This window comes from Lupinus angustifolius, chromosome LG06 (genome assembly GCF_001865875.1).
Source record: "Lupinus angustifolius cultivar Tanjil chromosome LG06, LupAngTanjil_v1.0, whole genome shotgun sequence".
Lineage (NCBI taxonomy): Eukaryota > Viridiplantae > Streptophyta > Magnoliopsida > Fabales > Fabaceae > Lupinus > Lupinus angustifolius.
In genome coordinates, this window is record NC_032014.1 from 22,748,500 (window position 1) to 22,770,172 (window position 21,673).

The following is a 21,673-nucleotide window of genomic DNA, read 5'->3' on the forward strand; positions in this document are numbered from 1 at the left end:
ATTCTCTACGATCTTCCACCAATGCGAACCTACCTTGGAATTAGAAGTAGGTAAAACACTATTGTACTTATAAGTAATAATTTTTACTGATAAAGAGTCATTCTCAACTACGAATCTCCAATTCCATTTAAACAATAAGTATCATTAAAAATAGATAAATCTTTGACCCTTAAGCAGCCCACATTTTTTGTTTAAAAAATTCGTTCCAAGACATCTAAGTTATACCCCTTCATCTTGTTTGTCCCCTCACAAAAATTTCCTTTGAATCTTAGTTAAGTTGTTGATAACTTTCTTAGGTGCTTTGTATAGAGAAAGGAAATAAATAGGGATGTCGGACAATACCATATTAAGAAGAATAACTCTAACACCAAAAGAAATATACTTCATTTCTAGTAACTGCATCAATTACCGAAAGCCAAGTAAAATATCTCTTTGGGCTTACCCTAACTAGAATACCAAGATAAGAGAAAGGTATAGAATCAATTCTGAAAGTGAGAAATTAAGAAGCTGCTACAAAAAAAACCATCTGCCACATTTATACCAAACAAGGAACTTTTTTTGGAATTCACCTTGAGTTTGGAAGCTACTTCAAAATATCTAAGAATACTCTTTAGACATCAAAGATTCTCTGAATTTGGATTATACACCACAATCGTATCATCTATAAATTGAATATCGGTGATTTTCATTTCTTGTATGACGATCTTGTAACTCTCAAACATGCCACCAATCTGAGCATTCTGAATAAGACCTAAAAATTATTATGCAACCAAAAGAAAAGGGAAAGACCCTATAGGATCTCCTTGAAGAATCCCTTTAAGACTATATTGTTTTGAAGGACATCTAATTTTAAGGATGGACATCGTTGTTGAAGATAGTCACTCACTCTGATCCAATTCATCCAAAACTAGGGAAATCGAACCTAGATAGCACAAAGATTGGTATCGTCAAACAGACCAACCAACTAAGCATAAATATTTACATTGAAAAAACTAATATTTTTAAAACAACATTCGAATCTTATAATTGATTGTGACATGGTCAGTCATAATATTATTATAATAATTAAGTTATTTGTTGCAAATAATAATATTTATAAATTTATTATAATATATGTATATATAATTTAACGGCTATATAGTTTAGTTACTGAAATATATTCCCAATCGGTATAATATTCCTATTAGTTTGGTAATGAATAAGTTCCCACCACTTTGTCAAAATTCCTTCATTAAACTTGAAAGAGAAATTCAAAATTATCATATTAAGTACTATAGTATAATAATATAAAATATGAAAATTATTGAGAAAATAGTCTATATAGTATATATTATAAATGTAGAAATGACAACGAGGCGGATTAGGTGGGTTGTGCTTACTCAATCCAAACCCAAAATCTAAAACTTGAACTAGAATCCAAACCTGGCGAGGAACCCGAAAAAATAATTAACATGTGGCTGCTACAATAATGAAATCATAAAGTAATAGTACATGAAGAATAAGATATAGTTTCATTCGTTGATCGAAGAAGAAGCGAAGAAGAAGATGGAATAAGCCTCGGATGACTCAGTACAAAGTTTCTAATTACTAACTAGGGTTAGAGAAGACATTTATGTATATTTATTTATTCAATTTCACATATATTAATTGGGACGAGTTTGGAGTAGGATATTACATGTACTAGCTCGAACCCAATCCTGAAAATTAACATCAGCTAAAACCGAACTCAATCACAGTGAGTTTATCATGTTAAATTCGGGTTGAGTCCAAACAGGTACATACGAGTTCAGTTTTCATTATCATCCATATATAAATGTAAGAGTTTTTTATACGATTGATCATCAACTCTTAAATAAAATTAATACACATATAACATAAATATAATATATGATATATTGATCGTATATAAAACTTTTTAGTCCGAATGCATAGAGATTAAGACTAATACCATCACATGAATGATATGAATGATATTAAAACTTTATTGTTGTATTGAATAACACCTATCGATACAAATTAATAATGTGAAAAAGGACTAGCACGTGTATAAAATAATATTGTTAATACCGTACCGGTCATCAAATCGGTTAGGGTAAAGTTCAATTGAAAATCGGCCGGTATGACTGGCACGAACCGGTTTTTATAACACCGGAATAAAACATGTTATAAAGTGTATATTATAAGTTGTGGTTGAAAAGAGTGAGATATTGTGATCAAACACGTGTATGAATAACATTCTCTATTCTTGATTGTAGCCACTTTATGTGAACGTTGCATGAATTGTAAAACACAAGAAGGAAGAGTTCACATTATGCATTCATCTCTTTCTCTTCCTTCTTCATTACCTCTATCAACTTTCACCTTCTTTTAATTCATTCTTTCATTTTATATTCTCTTTTATTCTTCCATTTCCAGGTTTATTTATTTATTCACTTTTATTTTCTTCTCATTCTCTATTATTATATCTCCTTTAATTTCATTTCAACCATTTTTTTGTTCTTGTTATCTCTTCATATATTGCTTATATGTTCATGTAGTGCAACATAACTTATATCGAACGATAATTCTATATACACATGTAATATTATTATTCATACCTAGATCGATAGACCATATGATATATGTAAGTAGTTCAATAGATAAGCTATTGGTCTAGAAACGAGTTTATTTTTTCCAGATCTATCTCGTGTTTGGTATTACAGGGTTCCACCCGACAAGAACTCTGAATCATTCTCTTGATATTCATTATCTTCGTCACAAATATATGCTTGCCCCGAAATGACTTGGCTTTTTTTGTGTGTCGAAATTTGGAATTTTATTCTAATGGGTTGGAAGCAATTTTAATTCTTTTGTCTTAGATGGATTACTTGTTGATCAATATTTTTTCTTTAGTTTCTTGACAAACAATCAAATTAAACGTTTTGTTCTAGATTTTAGTGGAAAATGGCATGATGGTAATTAAATGATGAAAATGGATATAAGAAATGATGATAACAATTTAAGCATAAGACAAAGTGTCTTGCTCAAATTTAGAATAAAAAAGGGGAATTTTTTATAGATTGTTTGAAGCATATATCTTAAAAATATATCATTCTTATATTATTTCAGGTTTATATATAGATATGTAAAATTGCCTTCAGGCTTTATGTTTTGAGATTTTCTTAATCTCTATATAATATGGGTTTTTCTCGTTGTCAATGTTTTAAAACTCGACTATAGTTGTATAGTCTCTTAGACTTAAAACCTTAATTCCGGAAAAATGTTGTTATATAGCTACAATTATAGGTATGATATGGTTACGAAGACTCTCGAAATCTTAATATTACAACTTCTACTTACCGATTGGATATCCACTTATAAGAATAAAAAGTTAGTGTTTTTATTATTTTCACTTACATGCTCTATGAAAATTTGTAACATATACTTTGCTTATTTATTCTCTAATCATTTGATTTTCAGATATTTTGATAAATATTGAAGAGGGGTGCCACTATAAAAATTCCTCAATGGAACCAATTGTACTATCCCCTAAGGTAATTGATCAATCAATAATAAACTCACTAGAAAAACATTCTTAATACAAAGGAGTGAAATTCCCGGGAGTACATTTTCTGTCCCACTTATTTTGATTGGTTGAAAAAACTATATTAATTTTAATAATCGGGTATTTTTCTGACCAATCATAACAAATGGTGAGTAACATATATTTTTTTGGGACGGAAGATGTGTTCCCGGAATTCTGATACTAGAGTGACAAGAATCAATGATAAGATGTTTGTTACTAATAATGTTAATTGCTATAATCATCAGGCTGGTGATTCTCCAGGAAAAGTTGATTCTCCTAAATCTTCCAAACATGTTATTGATACAGCAGCACCTATTGAATCTGTGAAAGATGCAGTGTCAAGGTTTGGAGGAAAAGTTGAATGGAGAGGGCGTAGAAGCCAGAGTATGGAGGTACATTTTGTATATGGTTTGCATAATGTGCATTCGATAACGTCTCGTGATGCGGCTACAACTTTGTTGTTGCGGTGGCTGCCACAACTGTAGCACATCGCAATTATGATGTGACAGTGAATCATAAAGATAAGCGCAACCACATTACCACATTTAGATTGCATCATGCTGTATGAAATTTAAAAATATATTTTTAAAGACAAATTAATTCACACTGCAACAGTCGTGATTCACATAGCAACAGTTACGATCACAATAACTACAACTGTTACCACAGTTTAAAACATTGTGGATTAGGCTTCATGAAACTTGTTATTTCTTAAGCACATATATATGTTTTGAAAATACCATGTGGAAAGAAAAATGAGAAAAACCAACATGGTTGTATGTTAAATATTAAACAATGGTTGATGACCAACAAGTCGTTAGTCGTCTAATGGTGTAAGATTTCACTATATTCTCAGGTAGACCAAAATATCAATGGTTACGATTCTTGGAAGCAACACTTATTAAGAGAAGATACCATTGGTTTTACCATATTACAATTATGTGGCCGCATCAGGCCGCAACACAGCCATACCAAATTATATTTTGACCATATTAGGCTGTATCAAATTCAAAAACGTTTTTTTTAATTACAAAATAATTCACATTGCAATGGTCGTAATCTACATCATAATGACTGCAATAACTGCAATCGCAGTAACCGGAACCGTGGCCGCAACTTTAAACAATGGAACACATTAATGTTGCATGCATTATTGAGATGAATTTCTTAAACCATTGGTTTCATTTAGTTGTTTATGTTACTTTCTTAGCAGAAAAGCAAGCTTGAAGGACAAGATTTTGGTAAACCAGATCCCTCAGAGGAATTGGAAAACACCAAGAAACTCATAGCAGAACTCAAAGTTAAATTAGGAAAGATTGAAAGAGAAGAGGGTGAGGCAAAAGAAGAGGTTGAACTTATAAGTCTCAAAATTGAAGAGATGGAACATGATATTATCAATGAAGCTAGTATTGAAGCCAAGGCACAATTTGAGGTCGAGAAGGTAAAGCGTGATGTCGCGGTTTCGGATTTGGAATTCGTTAAAAGGGAACTAGACTCATTGTATAAGAAATATGATTCTTTAGTGAGTGGAAGGGATATAGCTGTGAAAAAGGCAGAAGATGTTGTTGCTGCATCCAAGTTGGTTGAAAAGGAAATGGAAGAATTGACTGCTGAGTTTAATGCAACAAAGGAGTCGTTGTACTCGTCGCGAGCGACGTGCTTGGATGCGGAAGAACAAAGATTAGGAGTCGTGGATGAAGAAACTCGTGACTTGAAGGTAGAATTTGAACAAGTGGAAGAGGAGTTTGGAAGACTTGAGCAACAAGTTTCCTCGGCAAGGGTTCTCGAATCTAAATTGAATGCATCTTCCTCTTTGCTGATTCATTTGAAAGGTGAATTGGCTGCATATATGGAATCGAAAATAGAAGCGGAAGGTGACGAAGAACGGAAAAAGGAACTCGAGGAAGTGAAAATGAACATAGAGAAGGCAACTGCTGAGGTTAACAGTTTCAGGGAGGCTTCGGCGTCGCTTAAATCAAAACTCGAACTAGAGAAGTCAGTGCTAACCAACCTCAAGCAAAGTGAGGAAAAAGCTTCGGCTGCGGTTGCAACTCTTGAAGAAGAACTAGAGAAGACTAAATTTGCAATAGCTTTCCTCAAGATGAAAGAGGAAGAAGCAAGAGATATGATGATTGAGTTGCCGAAGAAACTTCAGCAGGCGGCACGAGACGCTGATGAGGCCAAATCACTTGCTCGGGCTGCGCAGCGAGAGCTTGTTGAAGCACAAAAAGAGGCTGAGCAAGCCAAGGCCAGAGCAAGTACATTGGAGAGAAGATTACTGGCAACAAAGATGGAGATAGAAGCTGCCAGGGCTTCTGGAAAGTTGGCGAAAGAATCGATGAAGGCATTGGAGAAGAGCGAATCAACTATAAGCAACGATGACACAAACTCTTCTGATATGGTGACAATCACATTGGACGAATATCACGAGCTCGGTAAGAGAAGCTATAAGGTGGAGGAGCAAGCTAATGCAAGAGTTGCAGCCTCTAATTCTCAAATTCAAATGGCTAAGGAGTCCGAGTTAAGAAGCTTGGAGAAGTTGGAGGAACTCAATCAAGAGTTGGCTGTGAGAAGGGAATCATTGAACATTGCGATCGAGAACGCCGAGAAAGCGAGACAAGGAAAGTTAGCTTTAGAAGAGGAGTTAAGAACATGGATAGAAGAACAAGAGCAACAAAGGAATGACTCGACAAATGCAGCAGCAGCAGCGGCAACAACAACTGAGCCTACACATGATTTAATAAGCTCAAAGGGTAAAGCTCCTTTGAATAACACCGAAACCGGATCAGCCCCGGATACAAAGAGCAAAAAGAAGAAGAAGAAGAAGTCATTGTTTCCTTCAAAGGTTGTTATGTTCTTTGCCAAGAGAAAAACACACCCAACCAAGTGAATGTAACCCTTCAAGTAGTCTTTTCTCTGAAGGGATTCTCTATTGGATTCAAATTGTGAATTTGTATTAAATTATTTGGTTATGTGAATAAAAATACAATCATTTATTGTACATAAGGTTGGTTCAAGTATGATACTCGGATCACAAACCGCTTCTGTTTTTGTCCAACATACACTGCAAGATTACCCTTCGGGACTTCGACATATTTTAAAAATACTCGGCTTGCACTCAACGATGTCCTTCGAATAGCAGGTAAACCGAAACCGATTTTTTGTGTTTGTTTTCCAGAAGAAGAACAAGGCAAAGCTCTCAAATCTAATGCTTGAGATCACATAGTGTTGTCTAAAAGGCCTCTATCAAGTACTAACAACTTGTCTAAGGGTACATGCCCTCCAAAAGAACAGACACTTGCAATAACATGAGTTGTGTTCAAGTAAAATCTAATGTATGTTCATGGACTCTTAAATGACTATGGTTGTGGATAGCAATAATATGAGACATACTTTAGACATCTCACATGTTTTTCCGATGAGTCTAATATCTATGCACTGCTGATGATGATCAGATATGAATGACTGATGATATAATGATAGTGCAAAAATGTTTTACCCTATTTCTCTATGAACAACATTTATATCTTTCGGATTTGAGAAAGTACTGAGTACTCTAAGACAACACCATGTGAACTATGATATGCCCATTTTCAACCAATAGGTCCCATGAATCCGCCAATCATTCAAGTAGCCTATGATTTCTTACGAGCGACGACAATTGTTATCGTGAAAAATGGTAACTATTAATATGGATCATTGGATCTTATTTGACGACCTTACTCTATAAAAGGCAATGCATGCATTGTATTCAAAATCATCACAAATTCAGAAAACTCATATTATGGTGAGTATTCTTGTTCCATTTGAGAAAGTTTTTGTGAGAGAAAAATATTGACAGAAAATATTGTTCTTTGTCATCGTCATTATAAGAGGATTTGTTGTACTCTCCTTTTTACATAATAAAACTTTGCTAGTGATTGTCCATGATTTTTTACCTCTCACATTGACGAAATTTTTCCATGTTAAATCTTGACATTTTTTCAATTAGAAATGTGTGAACTTTCATCCTTTAAGCATGCTTATAAATTTATTTTAATTGTATTTAGTATAACGTATATTTAATTATTCATAAAAAAACAAAAATAAGTTTTAAAAACTTGAAGTATATTCACTAAAATCCAAAAACCAAATCAAATAAGTATATATCAAATGTACCACATATTTAATAGGTAGCATACTCCATACTAGTATTTACACTCGTAACGAAAAGAATCGTATATCATATTACTATGGTATATTTTTTATTTGGCATACAAAGTTGTTTAGTGCGATCATGAGTTCTAAGAAGATGTTAGACAAAAGCGAAAGAGAAACATTTCAATCACTATTTATAAGAACAAGGGTTACATATATATGTGCAAATTAAAAGGGAATTAAGCTCATGAAGTTAAGCCATGGGATAATTGAGTGAGGGTTGAGACAAGAGATATGTGACAGTGAAAATCAATTTCGCTTTATGCTGAGAAGGTTGACCATGGAGACTATATACCTGCTACAATTGATGGAGAGATGTCAAATGAACTAAAGGGATTGATATATATTTTTTCATTGATGTGGAAAGGAGAATGAGAAATAGATAAGTGTTGTAGAAATTTCTGAAAAGAAAAAATATGAGAAATATTGTAGATTTTGTCTTATTTGGTATGAGAAAAAAAGAAAAAGAAAAGAAAAAATGTAGATGATAATTCAAAGAAAGAGAAGAGAAAATGTAGATTTAAATTTTTTAATGACAAAAATATCCTTAGAATAAAAATAATATGAAAGAGGTTAAAGATTGTGTTTTTGTCATTTCACTCTCCCTGACACTTTCTACTCACATAAGATAAAGAATTTTGATGGAATCGTGCACTTTTTATTTCTCTCCTTCTTTACTCTCTTCTCAATCAAATGAGGGAAAAACTATCTTTCTTTATAACTTCTCTCCCCTCAACTTCTTTCATCTCTTTCTCTACCCAACTAAAAGAAGGCTATACGAAAATAACAAGATACGAGTCTAGACTATATGAAAATAAAATATGAGACTTCGGAAAAATTTCTTATTATCTTAGGACAATACTTTTCTTATTATTTTTGGATTGGCTTACTAAACATATCTAACAATTGAATGCTCTTTCAAATTCACTATACTCCACGTGCTTAAAAAAATTATCTTTTCACTATACAATAAATTAAAATATATAAAAAAAACTCCATATCATTTCTATTGTTTATTATTTCAAAAATATATTTACCTTGATTTTTTATTTACTATACAACCTCTATTTTGATGATTTTTTAATATTTATATACTACTAATATATTACATCATTCATTTATATTATTTATATTTAATAATAGTGATAATATGCACATGTAAATGTTGATAAATAACAATATAATAAAAGTATTAAAAAATTCGTTAATAAATAAATATTAAATCCATATTTAATTAATTTGATGAAAGAAAAAAAATCAATAACAAAACCAAGGTTAGCAAACAATGCATGGTTCAAGGGCATCACATCAAATAATGTTAATTTTTTTTGTATTATCGAGAATATATTTTCATATTCAACTAGGTTGGAGATAATATCATTAATATTATATCGATCATAAAATTGGTTAGGGTGCTGGTATAACGGTTCAACTAGTAGTTTACTAGTTAAACCGCATACCCGCAAAATTAGTTATGTTATATAATATATTAACACTATTGTTGAAAAATCAATAAAAAATCAATATTTTTTTATTTTCATAAAAATTTAATTTTAAATAAAAATCAGCTGATATGACATGTATGATTCATTGAAAACCGGCTGGGATCATACAACTATTATAATGTACTAATATTGAGACTGTTCATTGATTTACTGGTTGAATCGGCCGATACGATTCGGAAACTAAGTTAGCTAGGAAAAAAGAAAATAATAGAGAAAGTCCAGCGTGTTCTAGAACTAGAAGAAACAAAGAAAGGTATTTGTGTTTGAATCGTGAAGTTAATATTCGTTCCTGATTGTTCTGAATCAATGGCGTTGAATCCTCAACTCTTCCCTAATGGCATGCCTGTTCCTTTCATCAACGAGATCTTTGTTCTCGCTAGAGATGGAATCGACTTCCATCTTGATAAGATTCCTTCTTCTCTGTAATTCATTATCATTCACCTTTTGATTTTCATTATTTACTCAATTTTAGGGTTCATGTTTGATGTAATTGATAATCATTTTCAGTGGTGTTGGTGGTGATTTGAAAACAAAGGGAGTAATCTATTTGTCTAACATTCGTATGGTCTTTGTTGCTAAATCTCCTGTTGGAGGCTTTGTTGCTTTTGATATGCCTTTGGTATGTTATCATAATCCTTTTCACTTTTTTCATATTTCATGTTTTACCTATTTTCAATAAATTATAATTCCTTTTGTTGTCTTTAAGGGTGTGTTTGCGAGTTGTGTTTTACCGGAGTTGTGTTTTACCGGGGAAGGAAGAGAAAGAGAAGGTTTTCGAGCCATATTACAAGTGTATTTCATGGCTTTCAAATCTTGCATTTCCCCTCCAAAACACAACTCGTAATGAGACCCTGGGTATCTATTTGCGAGTTCGGTTTTGGAAAGGAAAATGAAGGCTTAAGAGTCATTTCATGAGGGTTTGTTTGCGTGTTGAGTTTCGGAAGGGAAAGAATGGAAATTAAAGGCTTCAGAATCATATAACAAATATGCAAATATATTTCATAGCTAGGAAGCCTTCATTTTCTATTCCTTCCCCTCCAAAATCCAACTCGTAAACATACACTAACTGTATTTTGTAGCTCCTAAATGTTTATGTTTCCTCTATTACCATCCACATACCAGCTCACAAACAGACCCTAAATATTTTTGTTATTATTGTTATGGCGATTGAATTTAATGTTTTTAATGAAATCTTCTCTTATGTTGGATTTTGAGAAAGTGTATGATCTTTAGTTGGGTTTAGTTTCTTTGGACAATGCTCTAACAATCTAATTTTAAGGCCATATTTAGGACGCAATCAACAAACACGCATGGATGCCCCTTAACAAGGACTCTCCTCCTTTGCCACTTACAAATAGTAAAACTACTCAATGAATAATTCCCCTTCACTGCCTAAAGACACAATAGCTACACAAATACACAATACTATAGTAAATGCTACCTCTTTTCATGTGGAAGGAATGTTCCTTGACGTAATTTCTGTAGAATTTACGAAATGAAAATTATTGTAGGGTTTGAACTGATATATTGGTATCTAAGTTAATCATGTCCCATGGTCCATCTCCTACACCAAGTCATGATTGAAATGAAATTTATTGCCCTCAACAATAGCATCTAGAGTCTTTTGCTTTGGTGGACTTAGCTTCCCATGTTTAGTGTCATCACATTTTGTTACCTGGCCATTTATGATTATAACCAAAATACGGTACTGACCTCCACTCTGCTCAACTATTGACGTGGCTAATTCAATGATTGGAGCAAATGAAGTATGGCTTGTAGAAACTAAACTGCCTATAACCTCCAAGAATCATAGTACATTTAGCCCATCTCTGAGGCTTAAATACATGTACTTTCTAGGCCATTTTCCTTTTACTCACTAAATTGGGCTTGACCCATTAGGTCAAACAGTGCACAACATCCGTAGTTCCATTCTGCAGATTTTTTTCTTCCATTCTTCTGTACAATAGTTATAGGCAGCAACAAAGCAATTCCTCCAAGACAGTCCACCTCTCTGAGGCATACCCCTAACAGATTCCCTACGGGCTTCCCATCATTTGCTGTGTGTGAACTCAAGGTAAGGTGTCTTTGCCGACAGAAGTTTAGTCACTTTCTGTGACATGTTGGACTCTATCCTCATTCCACTGGCCTCCACAAGCAATGGTAGCAGAGCTGCTCTTCGTCAGATGTTGGAATCTGTCGTCCCGGACAAGTCTGGATCTGGCAGTGTTGGCAATGTTTCTTACTTTAGGTCTCTTAACATGCAGCTATTCTCAGCCACCATTTCATCCAATGAGTCACCCTCCTTCTCATCTGCTATGAGATTGTGACACAGTTTCGATGTTGTAGGTTGATCTAATGCTAAATGAATCTCCTCCTCTAGCAACCCTAGACAACATTCATTTCGATCTTCACCCGCTTCTTTGTGGAACATCGATCCTTGACAATCTCCATGTCGAAAGTGAATGTTGGATGTCTGCCACCACCTCCTTTGGATGGACTCTGAATTCTAATTTGAGAACGGACGATTCTTCTTGTCAAACGGCTTGGCCATATGACATACACCACATGATCATGTCATTGCCAAAAAAACTTTTTTAAAATCACTTTAACCCTTGAAGTCTGATTTTATGTTCATCCAATTCCTCTGAAATTTGATTTGAAGTGTCTCAAAGTTAACCTTCGTTTGCTTTAATTGGAATAGCAACATTTTCACTTAAAACCAGATAGAGGAGTAAATGGTAGATTTTTTTAATGGGGCAAGTTAAGAAACAGCTATGGGGTAAAACGTATTTTTTCCTTTTAGTTTGAGAAATATATTCTAGAGACATGAAGGTGGCTGTATATATTACATTTGTACCTTGGTGATCTAAAGCTTTCTTCTTTATGCAGCTTTACATACATGGTGAGAAATTTAATCAGCCTATATTTCACTGCAACAATATATCTGGACAGGTTGAGCCGGTAAGTGAATTTTGTGTTTGCTATATCTGACTCTGTTCCTTTACCTTCTGTGCTTATTCTTATTTTTGTAAAACTGCAACAGGTAGCACCAAATGACCAACACAGAGCTCTTTATTCCACATACACATTTAAGATCATATTCAAAGAGGGGGGTTGTGGAACATTCATTCCTCTTTTTTTGAATTTGATTGCTTCAGTGAGACAGTATAATCAACAGTTTAATGTGCAGACACAATCTCATGTGGATCCTTTGCAGGCATCTCAGACTCCTGTTGATGAGATGATGAGACACGCGTAAGTGAATTTCGTGCTTTAAATTGTGTTTAATTACATTGATGTAGATTACTGAACTTTGATTTTATTTTTAATTGGTCCCTGATCTCTTGAAAATTTTGTGATTCTCTCATACATATCCATGTTGGGCTTCCCTTAAAATTTCATTAAGGTTTCGTAAATGATCTGTCCAATTATGCATTTTTTAGGTACATAACTTTTTTGGGTTAATTTAAATTAATCCCTACTCTCCGTAAATGATCTGCCGAATTATGCATTTCTAGAAAATAGTTTCTTCCCATGCGGGGATAAGGCTACATATATCTATTCTCCTCAATCTCCATTAGATAGGAATCTCGTATATTGGGTTGTTCTTTATATTCAGGGCCCAGTTATTACAAGCTTTGGAAGTCAAGATACCTATTTTAGTTTCCCATAAGAATAGAATAAGTTTGGCGCAATGGTAAGGTTATTGCTTAGTGACCATAAAGTCGCAGACTCAATCCTAAAAACAGTCTTTCCTGCATATGCTTAGGTATACATTGTACCTTGCCCAAATCCCACTAAGGGTTAGTTTGAGAGTTGAATTTCGGAGGGAAATGGAAGGTTTGGGAATCATCTCACAAGTGTATTTCGTGGCTCCCAAGCCTTCCATTTTCCTTCATTCCCCTCCAAAATCCAACTCCCAAACTAATTCTAAGTGGAAGTCTCGTGCATTGAGTCGTCCTTTAATAGTCATAATTAAACAAGTCATTAATCAATAGAGTGTAGAATTTTGATTTATCATTGAGAATAATTTGTATTTGCAGGTACGTTGATCCTAATGACCCAACAAAAATATTTCTGCAACAACCCAATGGTGAGTCTCAGCTTAGGCGTAGAACATATCAGCCACAGGCCAGTGATGGAGGCCATGCCTGAGACCCTTCATTGGAAGATGTCTATATGGGAAACCAAGTTAGTATCAAAATTTAATAAAACTACATGTAACTAACAGATAAATGCTGTGTGAATAAACTCATGTATGACTTGACACTAATATTTTACTATAGTTGTGTTTTATTTGGGATGATGCTATTTTCAAAGTGACAATCTTTAAAGTTAACAATAGTGAATTCATTTTTATGTAATATTTTATTGTAACTTGTAAGTGTTAAGGTTTCATTTCATAGGGAATTGGTTATAGGTGTATAAAGTATGAACCATATTTGGAACAATGAGGCTATATAAGACATGTTTGAAAAAAGAGTTTAAAATCTAGCACCGTCACTGTGAAGTTTTTTATACTGTTAATATATTATTTATCATTGATTTGTATTACTTTTGTTTGAGAGGTAATGGTGGTTATCATGTGAATTATGAGTCATTTAATGACGGTATAAAAAATATTTACGTTGTCAATATATACATATTTAATCCTTAAAAAAAGGTAGTTGAGCTTACCACTTATAGAAGATGGTTAGGAACTATGAACAAAGTTACTTCCTATTTAGTTAAACTAACACAATTAACATAATACATAATCATCATCCTCATAACATTAACTACTATTCTTTAATACTTATGAACTAATTTCTTGAGGTATATGATTGTCCTTTTCATGAAATGTTCTCACAAATTGAACCTTATTTATCAACAAGGTGTTGATCTAATAGTATGTGACATCTTTTAGGATGACCAAAAGTTTACTCTTTTAATTCTTGTGAGTTATACTTGTTGGGAGAGACAATCATGCATTCCGAAAGAGATAGTTCCTTATCCAAAAGCAAGGGGATACTCTTGGTAATATCAAAAAAAAATTGAACCTTATTCTTTGGCCTTGTATGATATATGATATCTAGTAAAGACTTATACCACATTTATTGGTAACTAAAATAATTTAAATATCAGTTTATTTTGCTACCACCCCTTTCTTATTTGGCACCACACTCTCCTTTATTTAAAAAATATCCAAAAGCATCCCTTATTCAATTATTCTTCCTTTTGAAATTGTACCCTAATTATTCTTCTATTATATGTTCGAAAAAGCATCTTTATGTTAATAAAGGATTAATCTGGAAATGCATTTTTAGGTGAATTATTAATGTATTAGCACAATAAATATATGTCTAGAAATGCACTTTCGAGTGGATAAAAAATGTATTCAGAATTTCGGATGAATAGTTAATGTATTGACACATTGAATATATGTTCAAAAGTGCATTTAGGGATAAAACAGAAAAATACACAAACACATTTTCGAATAAAAAATTCACATTAACACTATTACTAAAAATATGTTTATATGTAATTATCTAACGGAAAAGAAAATCAAGAACAATAATAATTTGGTAGAAATTCCAATGAAGAAAAATATATATTAATCATCTAACGTATTGAGTGATGGGTAGAAAGATGGGAAAAAGAATAATGTTTTGATTTAACAATGAAACAAGGTTTAGAAAAGATTCAGAGAAGAAAGAAGTATTTTTGGGATTCTATATAAATAAAGAGTGTGGTGCCAAATGAAAAGATATAAATCATGACCCCAAAAGAGATTAGTTCCTTACCTAAAAAGGTGAAGAAATATCATTGATAATTATAAAAAGAATTAATAGTTTATTAAATAAATGCAATTGGTAATAAAAAATATAATTCTAGAATACTTAGAGGAGTCTGATTTCTATAGTTTAAAGGTTTGTTTCCTGAATTCTATATTTTCATGAATGAATGCATAAGGTCATAGTTGTTATTTTTTATTAATTTCCTCATCTACTTTCTATATTTTCACAAGGACAACCCATTTTCATCTAAACCATCTTCCTCAGAGTTCAAGACCTTAACTAACAACTAGTTTTTCATTTTGATAGTTTTTATTCTTATATGAACAATCTTAGAATCAAGAAACATAACTACCCTTATTTTCAATATCATGTGTGTGATTGTATGCAAACACTTAAATCTTGTATGAATTAAAGTTTACAACTTAAATCTTTAAGAATTAACAAGTAATTGGCCCACAATGTATTAGTGCTAGTGTTCTACTTGTCATTAGGTATTGTGCATTAGTAATGCACATTGAAACATACAATATGAATACTTTTCATTCATGCATGCTTCCAAATCAATATTTTGTTCCTTATCTTATTCTGACTAATCATAAATAATGGTACATAGAATGGTACACTTTTATGGGACAACAAATATTCACCCATACGTAACTACCCTCTTCTTGTCCCTTATGTTATTCTCCATCCCTTGTCTTTTTTTCTGAAATATCCTTCAACTTTTTAGAGGGATGTTCTTTTAATATTAGAAATGAAAATAGTATATCAACCATACCTCACATATTAAAATTTGATTGTTGTTATAATTCAAACGAAATGCATTTTCAATTAACATCAAAGATATTATCATTGTGACCTTTACAAAGTTCATATGCACAATACTTAAGGAACTTTGACAAAATTTGATGGTATTTGAAGTGTTTTAATTTAATATTAATGTCATAAATGTTACATCTTTTGATAAATACTAGATCATAAAATAAAGTATCAGTGCTAATAATGCCACACAAAACTGTCAAATGTATGATACAAAAAGGGGAAAATATAGAGACTAAAGTGTGAAATATATACTGTAATATTAACAATAATAGCTCCAATTTTATACTGTGTTATCGAAGTTTTTTGAAATTGGCAAAATGCCACAATGGTCACACCTTTTGGTCATACTCTTTCTAGCAAGAATATCTTTAGAAATATGGTCACATCATGATATTCGACTTTACCAGTTTAGTATCACAAAAATTAAAAATTTCAAAAAGATCCACAAAAATTTCAAATGTAAGTCAAATTAGTTTTTTTTAGTGTCAAGTTAGTCCCTATTAGGTGTTGTAAATCATGTTAAACATAATTAATTCGACCCACATTTAAAATTCTAGAGACCAAAAATGGTTTTTCAATTTTTTAGGGACCAAACTAATGAAGTCGAAAAAACATGAGAACTGAAATGAGTATTTATTAAAGCAAGGGGAAAACAATTGACAGTTATTCCAATACAAAATCTCCAACAAAAGAATACATGCAAATTTGATCATAAATTAACAAATTGACAAAATGTCAAAATAGAAAATTGATTTTTTTTTTTATGTCCTGGAAGCAAGCTAAGCTAGTGTTTACAAAAGGAATATATATCATAAGAACCCAAAATATCAAAGTTAAGGGTCAACCAACCCTTTAACTAACCTCTTACATGTCCCTAAATCTGGCAAGTGCTTTTTTATGAATAAGCATCTTGTAACTATCCCCTGCCTGCACTTCAAGGCTAGGATCCAAGTTCTTGTGCTGACTCCCAAGTCCTGCTCTATTCTCCATCCCTAGTGCCTGCACAGGCTCTACCATTCCACTTCCATCCTTTCCAAGTCCCTATTGTTTTCAAATAATTCATACAAACAACACACAACCACAATGTCCAAATGTCAGAATCCTGACATATTGATACAACACCAAATATCTCCCGCGCCGACACTTCAAAATACTCTACTCCATATCAGTCACATCCTTTCATATACTAATGGGCATCTTCAGATACTACTTACTACATTATACAGTTTGTAGTTTTTTTACCAACGAAGATGAAAATATCATAACAATTAGATTTATATATTTTCATATCCTATAATTTTTTAACTGATAGTATTCCACAGCATGTGTTAAATCATTTCTGCATATTATCCGGGGTTCCTAGGTCAAAGAATATCACATCCATGTTTCGAGGTGTAAATCGAAAAGGGAAAAAAGGATATTTAGGGTGGTGGAAAATATTTTATAGCTCTAGGGTTAAATCACTAGAAAGTACCTAGGCTTGATATGCAAATGAAGAAAAGGAGATCTAAGATAGAGGAAAATATGTCCTAGTTCTAGGATCAAATCACTAGCACAGCTCAGTAAATTGGAAATTTGAAAATGCTGAAAATAGATTGAAATAAAAAACTATATCAAGCTCTACCAAACACATTTAATACCAATAAAAATACATGTTAAACTTTAGTACAGAGAACGAAATGATACCAAGCCTTCCTGCCATCCCATGTTGCGAAGCATCCGATTGCCAACATTGCTTTCATCAATTGCTTTGTCTGCCGTAATCACCTCATAAGTATCAAGGTTAACATCTCCAACCACTCGTCCTCCACCAACCCCAGGAGGGAAAGGCATCGGGTCACCCTTCCTTGAAGCAAATTCTCGATCTTCACGGTCACGGTAAATTATTTTTTTCAAAAGTCAACCCACATGTCAGAGATAGAAATTTACCAGTATCTTAGAGGCATGAGCACTTACTATTTCGCTATTTGAATTTCAAAAATGAAATAGTACTATTTCATACTAAGCATCAATACTTTGCCACAAGAAAATTTTCAAAAGTAAAATGTCTTTTGGAAAAGGGGGCAAATACTAGACTTAAATCCCTTTCTCCTAGCTGGAATAAACCAGCAATCATTTACAAAGAGTTGAAAGAAATGATAGTTCTAATTATATTTTACCAAAAAAAAACCATGTCTAATTAAGGTTCATGTCCTTACCCCAGAGTTTCCATCAGTACAAAAGAAATAAACTAAGTATCAATTCTACATTCACAAGCCAAGGTCTTACGTAAGACCTAATGTAAACTACAGCTTCCTCTACTACCAGAGCTTTTCAGTGGGCACGGGACAAGTTTCAAGATAATTTAATAACTGTCAAGCAAATATTATTACTTCAACAATGGTACAATAGTTGAACTCAAGGAAAGATACCCATTAAGAAAGTACGCAGACTTACTTGAATCCCCAATTTCAAGGTCAGCCAAATCATTCCCAACTGAAGATGACGAGCCATACAAACTTCTCCTCTCAGCTGCGCGATCCCTGTAGGTTGTTTGAAATTGTTCCTTGTTATTTGAAGCAGAATAGGGCATTTCTGAAAACCTTCGTCTGCCACTTACAGAAGCCACAGATGGTGTATGTGAACTCAGGGCAGAGACATCTGTTTTAAAGGGAGTAGAAATTGTCTGTGCATCAACATTTGCTGAAAATGAACTTGACATAGATGATGTGGCAGCTGCAGAACCCGAATAAGAAGTATCTGATTTAACAACCCCTCTTCCCGAGCCCCTTATAACCCCCATCACAGAGCCACCAAGGCTATTACTAACTGGTCGGGGCTGTGGCTGAGGATCCAAAGCAATGGCCTGGTTAACACTTCTGTGAACTCCCATAGTAGATGCATTACTTTCCCTTGCCAAAGTCTCACTTTTTAACTTATTCTTTACAGAATGTCCTGAAGAATGTTTATCATCAGCTGATATAGAGAGCTGATTATCTTCCAGAGCCACTCGAGTAGTCTGACCCTCATGGCTCCTCTGCTTCCACATTGTCAACACATTGTTCATTTTTTTCTTGTTCGCCAGAATACTGCTTTTTGAGGCAAGTTTTATCTCCTTTAATTTTTCTTTTTCCTTTTTCTCTGCAGCAAAAGCAGCTGCTGCAGCAGCCTGGACAGCATCTGCCAACGAAGCTGGCTTCTCAACTGATGCAACGGTAATTACTGGCGCAGAAATCACCACTTTTTTACTGCTGGAACCATCAGATGCTTTGGAAGGTTCAGACAGGTTATTATCTGTTTTATTCTGATTTTGGTCAGTGCAAGGCATGTACTGCTGAGTTTGGTTGTCATATGAATACCAAATCCCATTATTACCATCATAGTACAGACCTACACGTCAAAACAATATAGAAAAAGAAAATAGAATTAGAACAGAGAAAATATAACTTCTTGACAATAATATTAGTGTTTAAATCTTAATGCTGCACAAAAAATAGACTCAACCAATACATTCAAGTCACCTTAAAGCAAAATTTCACAGAGCTTGGCATACACACACAAACATACTAAGCAGCCAGGGAGATAACAAATTCTGTGGCCTACTACCATCCCCCGACAAAAACTAATTAAGACTCAAGGGAAAAGAGGGAATGCGTGAAGAGAAACAGCATAAAATTTATGAGCACTACCCACCAGTAGATGTAAGAGCAGAACTTTCATGCATGTTTACTATTGAGCAATATCAAAACTTGCTTTTGGCTTGTCTTGTTAAAAAACAATTTCAAAGAAATGAAGCAAAGTCTTATTGACAATCCAAAAGTATTTCAAGAATTACTTTCGCAGCAGCCAAATGTGTGCTTTTTAGATACTTTTTAGATACTTTTGAGATGTTATGTGTGATATAAACTTTTATCACCAACTAAACCAAAATACTTACCAGTATTCCCATCATAGTAAAACCCAGAAGCAGCATCGTAGTAATAACCTGACGCTTCATCCCAAACAAAGCCTGATTGTGGAGCACCAACTTCTGTGCCAGTTTGCTCTGGACCAGCAAATTGTTTGTCATCTGGATTATATTCTTTTGGAGCCCATCCCACGGTATCATACTGAAGAACATGGAAAAATAGGGGCCATAAAACAAATCAGTGAAAAGCCTCAAGGAGCTGAAGCTCCCCATCACATACAGGGAAGGGAAAAGCACCAAGGAGCTATTTGTCAAATTGGAAAACTGGCTCAAAACTATTCACATTGACTGTACTTTTGTAACATATACTGATATTAACAAGATTGGGATTATGCCTACACCTGATTTTATTTTGTCTTTTTGTCCTCATTTTTCAGGATAGAAATGTGTTGGTTATGTATTCAAATTAAAAAAGCTAACAAATTTTAAACTTTCTGGCCTCTTTTTTAGAATGATTATTATCTACTTCAAAATTTGTCAAATAAGAAATGATTTTTAAAATTCAGTAATGCCTCTGTTGGAAGACTCAACCCTTTTTCTGCTTTAGGAAGACCAAAACAACTCAAGCATTGTGATTCTCAATTTGCAAAATAAATGCTTCGGATCTTTTCCAAACCAAATTAAGTTTTGCTTAACACATTAATATGAAGCAAATATTTCATCGCAATCTTTGCAACACCTTTTCCTGGTAAGATGACAGGCAGAACCCCAGGAGCTACTGTTTTCCACCAGGATCCCTCTAATAGTAGCAATTTACTTTACTTCATCAAATATGAAAGCCTAGAGTGAACTAATGAGTAATCTACCGATAACACAGGTGACAGCATACCTAACTTGAATGATTATTTGAAATTAAAATTAATTACCCTTGAAAATAAAATGTTTTAACCATATTACAAGCTCCGGGACAGAATTCATCATATATTCGCATATAAGAACAAGAATAAAATACCTGTTGAGCAAATGTTGCAGCCTCGATAGCAGCAGCTGCAAGACTGCTCGATTGGGAAGAAGCTCCTGATCCAGGGCCCAGGATACTTTTTGCATATGCTACTCTTAGAATTTGCCCATTCTTCTCAAGGGTTGTTCCATTTGTTGCCCCAAGAGCTTTTGTAGCATCCTCCACCTACACAAAAATATATTGTCAGGAACCATAACCAAAACACCTTTTAGAAAGCAAGCTTTCCTTCCAGTTCCATCCAATTTTTAACCCTCGAGAATACAAAGAACGAAGTAGTGAAAACAAACGGCATTTTCAAAAGATCCTAACAGAAAATACAAACATATTATGTCAATATAATTCCTTGTGGGTGCTTTGTGGATGGGATTTCCTAGGAGGGTTGTGATGCAGTTGTGGTGATTCCTTCCAATGAGTTTGTTTTGTAGTTTGCAATGAAAGGTTTTCTATTTTTGTTTTCCTATCTTGTATTTCCCCTTCCTATCAAATACCATTTTTCTATCCTAATAAAATAATAATATATAATAAATCGTGACAAAAACAAAAGACTATGTCTTCACACAATGTCCTCCTGACTTCTTTGCATGTAGGGCAACACAAGAAAATCCTAGAATACAGCAAATACAATGAAAAACGGCAGTCCAGGTGCATACAGCTTATTACTTGTAAGTTCTTAAAGACCAATGCACGACATAAATACCATTTAAAGATAAGAAAGAGGCAAACCCACAAGAGCATACAACAACTGCCCATTCATTAATGTAATACCTACCGAATGAAAGTGTACAAATGCAAATCCCCTTGACACATGAGTAAACTTGTCCCTCACAAGACGCAGATCCTGTAATATAAAATGAGAACACTTAGCACATAACCTGCAATAGAAAATACAAACAATCCCCC

At 33.5% G+C, this 21,673-nt stretch overlaps 3 protein-coding genes across 6 annotated transcripts in view; 2 read left to right on the forward strand and 1 right to left on the reverse strand.

Annotated features, from left to right (window-relative positions):
- Window positions 2,399–6,571, forward strand: LOC109350244 (protein WEAK CHLOROPLAST MOVEMENT UNDER BLUE LIGHT 1-like). Its single transcript, XM_019591436.1, has 4 exons — window positions 2,399–2,415; window positions 3,460–3,533; window positions 3,811–3,957; window positions 4,779–6,571. Exons 2-4 carry the CDS (start codon window positions 3,507–3,509, stop codon window positions 6,453–6,455), a joined length of 1,851 nt encoding a protein of 616 aa, XP_019446981.1. The 5' UTR covers window positions 2,399–2,415; window positions 3,460–3,506; the 3' UTR covers window positions 6,456–6,571.
- LOC109350246 (UPF0664 stress-induced protein C29B12.11c) lies at window positions 9,450–13,631 on the forward strand. Its single transcript, XM_019591437.1, has 5 exons — window positions 9,450–9,689; window positions 9,775–9,886; window positions 12,157–12,228; window positions 12,311–12,522; window positions 13,311–13,631. The coding sequence occupies exons 1-5, from the start codon at window positions 9,574–9,576 to the stop codon at window positions 13,420–13,422; spliced, it is 624 nt and encodes a 207-aa protein (XP_019446982.1). The 5' UTR covers window positions 9,450–9,573; the 3' UTR covers window positions 13,423–13,631.
- The window catches only part of LOC109350247 (SUPPRESSOR OF ABI3-5-like), an 8,388-nt gene continuing 3,278 nt past the window's right edge, over window positions 16,564–21,673 (reverse strand). For all 4 annotated transcript variants that reach the window (XM_019591442.1, XM_019591439.1, XM_019591438.1 and 1 more), the window contains 6 exons: window positions 21,543–21,611; window positions 20,765–20,938; window positions 19,783–19,954; window positions 18,303–19,235; window positions 17,553–17,731; window positions 16,564–16,907 (listed from right to left, as the gene is read on the reverse strand). In XM_019591442.1, coding sequence (XP_019446987.1) covers window positions 16,731–16,907; window positions 17,553–17,731; window positions 18,303–19,235; window positions 19,783–19,954; window positions 20,765–20,938; window positions 21,543–21,611 — 1,704 coding nt within the window. In that variant the 3' untranslated portion in view covers window positions 16,564–16,730. The remainder of the gene's footprint in view (window positions 16,908–17,552; window positions 17,732–18,302; window positions 19,236–19,782; window positions 19,955–20,764; window positions 20,939–21,542; window positions 21,612–21,673) is intronic.

Bases quoted from the DNA above. Each gene is read 5' to 3' on its own strand.
- LOC109350244 (XM_019591436.1), top strand. From the start codon at position 3,507: ATGGAACCAATTGTACTATCCCCTAAG. The intron at 3,534-3,810 runs GTAATTGATCAA...TATAATCATCAG, and splicing joins CAATTGTACTATCCCCTAAG to GCTGGTGATTCTCCAGGAAA. The intron at 3,958-4,778 runs GTACATTTTGTA...CTTTCTTAGCAG, and splicing joins GTAGAAGCCAGAGTATGGAG to AAAAGCAAGCTTGAAGGACA.
- LOC109350246 (XM_019591437.1), top strand. From the start codon at position 9,574: ATGGCGTTGAATCCTCAACTCTTCCCTAATGGCATGCCTGTTCCTTTC. The intron at 9,887-12,156 runs GTATGTTATCAT...TTCTTTATGCAG, and splicing joins TTGCTTTTGATATGCCTTTG to CTTTACATACATGGTGAGAA. The intron at 12,523-13,310 runs GTAAGTGAATTT...TTGTATTTGCAG, and splicing joins GATGAGATGATGAGACACGC to GTACGTTGATCCTAATGACC.